The sequence below is a fragment of the Podarcis vaucheri genome (genome assembly GCF_965113315.1).
Source record: "Podarcis vaucheri genome assembly, chromosome: 5".
NCBI classification, from domain to species: Eukaryota; Metazoa; Chordata; class Lepidosauria; order Squamata; family Lacertidae; genus Podarcis; species Podarcis vaucheri.
This window is the reverse complement of record NC_138763.1, coordinates 64,322,519-64,328,482: the sequence shown is the minus strand read 5'-3', so window position 1 is coordinate 64,328,482 and position 5,964 is coordinate 64,322,519. Positions and strand designations below refer to the sequence as shown.

General features: G+C 46.9%; 1 protein-coding gene across 1 annotated transcript; it reads right to left on the bottom strand.

Annotated features, from left to right (window-relative positions):
• Positions 1-2,875: 2,875 nt before the first annotated feature.
• On the bottom strand, positions 2,876-5,699 carry LOC309532392 (uncharacterized protein). The gene is made up of 3 exons (XM_082222554.1): positions 5,426-5,699; positions 3,677-3,924; positions 2,876-3,282 (listed from the first exon to the last, which is right to left on the bottom strand). Exons 1-3 carry the CDS (start codon positions 5,694-5,696, stop codon positions 2,953-2,955), a joined length of 849 nt encoding a protein of 282 aa, XP_082078680.1. The 5' UTR covers positions 5,697-5,699; the 3' UTR covers positions 2,876-2,952.
• Positions 5,700-5,964: the final 265 nt, after the last annotated feature.

Below are 5,964 nucleotides of genomic sequence, written 5' to 3'. Positions count from 1 at the left end.
AATAGGTCATTCAAGCCGGACACATTGGAATGTCATGTGTTGAGATGAAATCCATAGGCTTGTAAATTAAATTGGAAGGGTTCTATCCACTGCTAGTCATACTCAGAGCAGACCTATTGAAACTAATGGGCATGACTAACATAGGTCCATTAACATCAATGGGTCTACTCTGGAGTATAATTTAGCTGGATATATATGCAAGTTTGAAAATGTGTATTTTTATGGAAGCACACCCAGCTGGAAGTGGAGGGAGGATCAGCTCTGCATTGCTACTTCATAATGACATGGACCTCAACTTGATCCAGATCTGGGTTCAATTATTTCTCAGGGAATCCAGTGCATGTCAAGAGGCATGCTAAAAGACACACAGAGAGATAGATAGACAGACAACCTAAACGAATCCATTAAAAAAAAGAGAGAGAGAAGGCTTGCAAAGTGAACCAAATGAAACTTCCAAAACTTTTTTTTTATTGTGTGGGGAGCATATAAAAATATACACATTGAAATAAAGTAGAAAGATGAAATGTCCTCTTAATACTCATTAACCGATTAATAATTCACTTCTCAACATTTGCACAAATGCTGTAATATTAAATCAGAGCAGATCAAATCAAATACAATCACAGTTCAAATATCTGTGGACTATCCAAAAGATACAAAATGATTAGATTTCTTTTCAGTTGGGCCACTTTGTCTAAAGTGCTAACATTAGGAACATAGAAAGCTCTCTTATACAGACTATTGGTCCATCAAAGTCAGCATTTCCTACACTGACTGGCAGCAGCTCTCCAGGATTTCAGGACTTTTCCAGTCCTACCTGAAGTTGCTAGGCACTAAATCCTGGACCTTCTGCATGCAAAGCATTTGCTCTACCACTGAGCTATAGTCCTTTAACCTGAGAATAAACTCCATTGAACCTGATGGAATTTGCTTCTGAGTAGACATGAATAGGCCTGCCCTGCAAATAACAAAGCAGCTCACTATAAACCCCTATTCTGTAATGTGGGGAATATTAATGATCTACCTTGCAGGGCTGTTGTAGTTACCTGAGTATAAAAGTAAAGGTAAAGGTAAAGGTACCCCTGCCCGAACGGGCCAGTCTTGACAGACTCTGGGGTTTGTGCGCCCATCTCACATCTATTGGCCAGGGGCCAGCGCTGTCCGGAGACACTTCCGGGTCACGTGGCCAGCGTGACAAAGCTGCATCTGGCGAGCCAGCGCAGCACACGGAATGCCGTTTACCTTCCCGCTGGTAAGCGGTACCTATTTATCTACTTGCACCCGGGGGTGCTTTCGAACTGCTAGGTTGGCAGGCACTGGGACCGAACGACGGGAGCGCACCCCGCCGTGGGGATTCGAACTGCCGACCTTTCGATCAGCAAGCCCTAGGCGCTGAGGCTTTAACCCACAGCGCCACCCGCGTCCCGAGTATAAAAGTAGTACTATATAAATGCCTAGTACAGTGGTACCTCTGGTTAAGAACTTAATTTGTTCTGGAGGTCCATTCTTAACCTGAAACTGTTCTTAACCTGAAGCACCACTCCTGCCGCTGTACCTGCACTGCCGTCATGCAATTTCTGTTCTCATCCTGAAGCAAAGTTCTTAACCCGAGGTACTATTTCTGGGTTAGCAGAGTCTGTAACCTGAAGCGTCTGTAACCCAAGGTACCACTGTATCATAAGGATTTAAAAAAAGGAATGTGGCAAGTTCCCTCAGTCTTCATCTGCTTTATGGGGAACAATAACCTGGACTGGGGACTCCTTTTCAGCCTTTCTGGAGGCCCCATGACCATGGGGAGCAGAGCCAGAGGAACACATAGGCAGAGGAACAAGTGAATGTTACCTCTGTACATTAGGCTAGTTTCTACACACACACACAGACCTCTATCCTCCATCCAGGGAAGCAAAAAACATGATCAGAGTTCATAGACACATTCCAGCCAGGCAAAAACAGCAAAGGAATGTGCCAAACATGGCTGGGGAGAGGATGTGTGACTAGGGATGGGGTGAGGCCTGGGGGAAAGTCCCAAGCGCCAGAGAGGTCTGGAGGCACATTTTGCCCATGGATCTTGTTTACAGGATTGTTGTTAGCATAACAACTAGGTAATGCATGTAAATACCTGAAAGCACTACACAAATGTTAAAATTATATAGCTGTTTTTTAACAAAAACAAAATGAATGCACTGCTTTACTGTAATAAAATCTCTAAGTGGTATATCTGATTAATTCTGCACATGCATACATCTTTACCAAAATAAATGGTTCCAGTTATTTTCTGTATTTGATACTGCAAAAAAAAAAAAAGTCCAATCCCCACCCCAGCTAAAAACATACCTATTAATGCAGAAAGCATTTTGAATTAGCTTATGGCTTACATCTTATCATAAAGAGCAATATATTGATAAAAGTACAATATATTGCACTGCAAACACAGACAACTTTATCAGTGGGTTGTGAATGAACACCAGAATTTTATGGCACATCAATGTTCTCAGGGTCACCCTTACAAAGAAGTAAGTTAATCACAGTGTTTAACATCTCTCTGATGCTATTATTGCACAACTTTCCGAACAACACACTATCAAGCCCTAAATCAAGCATAAGCTGATCTTGCTAAATCGATCACAGGTGATGGGCTCTTGTCTAATTTTATATCAGGCTTCTCCAGATGTTGCTGTTCTGCCCCATGACCTAAATTTAAGGGGCAGCTTGAAGCTGGTCTGTGTCAAGCCCTCGTTTAAATGTCAAAACTCAGTTAAGGTCTTGCTGAATGAATTAGCTTTTTTAAAAAAAAACACACACATTGTCATCCCAATTTCCCACTCATATCTCTGTGCAAAATATATTCAAAACCTATGTATTCCGGAATCTCGGTAGCTATAAATATAGCTCTGGAAGAGCAGACTTTAGTGCAAATCCTTCTGTGGGTCAGCAGCATTCCTGACGATTGACTCAGAGGGGCAGGAAGACAGTTCTAGGGTCCTGGCATCCTACAAAGTAGGGCATGGGCATAGGCATTGGCCAGAGAGCACCAGGTTGCCCTCCAGAGTTGCTTCTGGGATCCAGAGCTGGAGCTGGCATTGGAGGGAAGGGGATGCCAGAAGGAACAGCTTCCCTCCCAGTGAAAGTATGCTGGTGTGGAGAGTAAACATAGGACACAGGCCCACTCTGAGGTCCAAAAGGGAGGGGGCTGTAAAATGGCACTGCATGAAAAGGTTCGGGTCTCATCTCCTGCAACTGACGCTTCAGTTTCATCCGTCGGTTCTGGAACCAAGTCTTGATCTGTGGACAGGAGAGAGAGAGAGAAGTGGATGAACTAATGGAGGAGCCCTTCACTGGTTAACACAGCATTCTCCCTCACTCAACCACTTTTATGTTGAAATCCTTCTGCTCCTTTAAAATTTCCCACACCACCATGTCATTTCCAGATTGTCATTTTTTTGGTGGTGGTGGGTGGAGACCTTGAACCTCACGCTGAAGGAAAGGCATAATATAAAATGCAGTGAGAATTGTTTAAAGTTAAGAAAAGTCAGTCAAGGAAATTCTCTCATGCACACATCCATACCCACCTGCCTCCTCAAAAGTAGCTAGATTATTTTATTGTCTTTTACTCAGTATAATAGCCATTTTAGGGTCTCTTGAGTTTGTCAGGAGTTGAGTCAGTCTGGTCGCTTACCTGCACTTCGGAGAGTTGCATCTTACTGGCCAGTTTGCGTCTCTCTGCGGCGCCCAAGTACCTGTGCCGCTTAAAGGAGTTCTCCAAGGTGCTGATCTGCTCCACGCTGAAAGCGGTGCGCAAGCGGCGGCTGTTGGTGCTTCTACTGCCGCTGCAGTCTTCAGGGGTCTGGCCCTCCGAGAGGCTGCCTTCGCCGTCCGAGCTGCCCTCCGTTGCACTCCACGTCCGCTTGGGAGCCTCAGACGCCTCTGGCAGAAAGAAGAGACAAAAGCCAGATGGTCAGGGACACGCCCACCGTGGAAATCAATAGCGGGTAAAGGAACACATTTCCCATGTTCGGAGAAACTGATGTTTTATCCCCCTCAAAATCCTAGGGCAGTAAGCTGGGCTCAGCTATTTCCGGCTCATTCGTCCAGCCTACATGCATGTCTTGTTTTTTTTTAAAAGAGCCCCATTGCACTGAAGAGAAATTACTCCCAATATAAGTATGCATCGCATTGCAGTTTTAGCGCCGTTCATTCACAGCACCGGGAAAACACTTCCATTATCCTCTATTTTATTTTGCTCGATCAATCGCTCTCTTTGAAAACCCCGAACTATTTCACAATAAAAACATCAATAACAACACACACAAGCGACTTCTAGGCCAATGCAGAGAAGACTGGGGGTGGGGAGATCTCCACTTAAAAGACTTGTTAAAAGAGAAAGGACTTCAATAGATGCCGAAAAGATAATAAAAGAGGTGACCGGCTGATGGGAGGAAGTTGCAAAGGGTCTAAACCGCCACACCAACAGTCGCGATTCCCTTCCCCTGCCCTGGGCAGTTTGTTGATAAGAGCATGAGACTTTTAATCTCAAGAGCCGTGGTTTCGAGCTCCACGTTGGGCCAAGTGATCCTCCCAAGTCAATGATTCTATGATTCCTACACCTGAGCTTGCCATTTGATGTAAGAGTTTCACCTGGGTGATTAAGTCTTATAGAGCTGGTTAGGACTTCCCGCACAGGATCGGGATATATTTCAGCCAGGTCTTCCCCCGCAAAGTTGGCTTTTAGTTTGACAGATAGTGGTGGAAACACAGGCCACTATCTCCAGGTGGAAAGAAGGGCTCGGATGGGTTTTAGGGAAAGCGGATTGCGATCAATGGTTTTCGCAGCTCGGCCTTGTCAAAGGAATCGAAAGGAAGCAAAGGACCTGATCAGTGACCGGGAAACCGGGAAATAGTAAGTGGCCTATACTCTATTCCGTGCTCGATTGTTAGGGAAACCGAGCCAGTGTCTCGCCTCCCCATTATTAATGTTGAAGCCGCCTTTCCAACCTCCTAGGCTTTCGAACCAGCGTCCCCAGAAAACCCCTTGGCGCCCCGACGGGCAATATTCCCCACGTTGGAAAGTCCGGCTAGACTCTAGAGAGCATGAGGATTCGCCCTTCCCCAAAGTTGCATTATTCCGTCGAAAAAAAGCAACAGCAGGGGCACTTGCTTCCGAGGAATTGCGAGTTTAGAAACCCGGAGATCAATGGGAAAGACCTATAAAAACAATAAGAGCCGCGCTGTATCAGGCCAGCGGCCCAGCAAGTCCGGCGCCCTGGTCTTAACAGTAGCCAACCAGATGACCATGGGAAGCTCAATAGCGTTCTCCCCACCTCCGTTTCCCAGCAGCTGGTATCAATCAGGACGCAAATTGGAAGTATAGTGAAGGCAAATTGATAGCCTCTCCTCCATGAATCGGAGCCTGCTAGAGAAGTAGTACCTGCTGACGTCGAGGAGGAATTCACTTTCTTCTGGAGCGAAGGGAGGTGTTCAGAAGGCGGTTCGTGGCCCCTGGGAACGACTTTTTCCCCGACCGGCCTTCGTTCTCTCCCGGCAGACCGGCAGTTAGACGGAGGCTCGCTCTGCTGGGTCCGGATGCCGTCGGGGAAGGCCGAAGACGCGGTTGGGCTGATTCCTTCCCTGCTCCGGGCGTGGTTGGTGGCTTGGCTGCTCTGGGAGAGCCACTCCACCGAGAAGGGAGCCTTGGTCATGGCGCGCTTGCCGTCGGGGGTTAGACGAGCTCGGGTCCTGTGCGCTGGATGAGCTGAAGCCTTTGGACGCGCAGGCCGTGACGCGCATCTTCCCTTATATGGGGCGCCCCCAAGCAAACAGCGACAGGGGCAAACACAACATCAAAGGCCAGATAAGTACCGGCCCATTATCATCGTGCCTCCCCGACAAAAGAGGTTGTTCGCACATTTTCCAAAGCCGTGGCAGGGCTGGCTCCACCGTGTCTGCCGAGAGGTCATTTCATTGGAT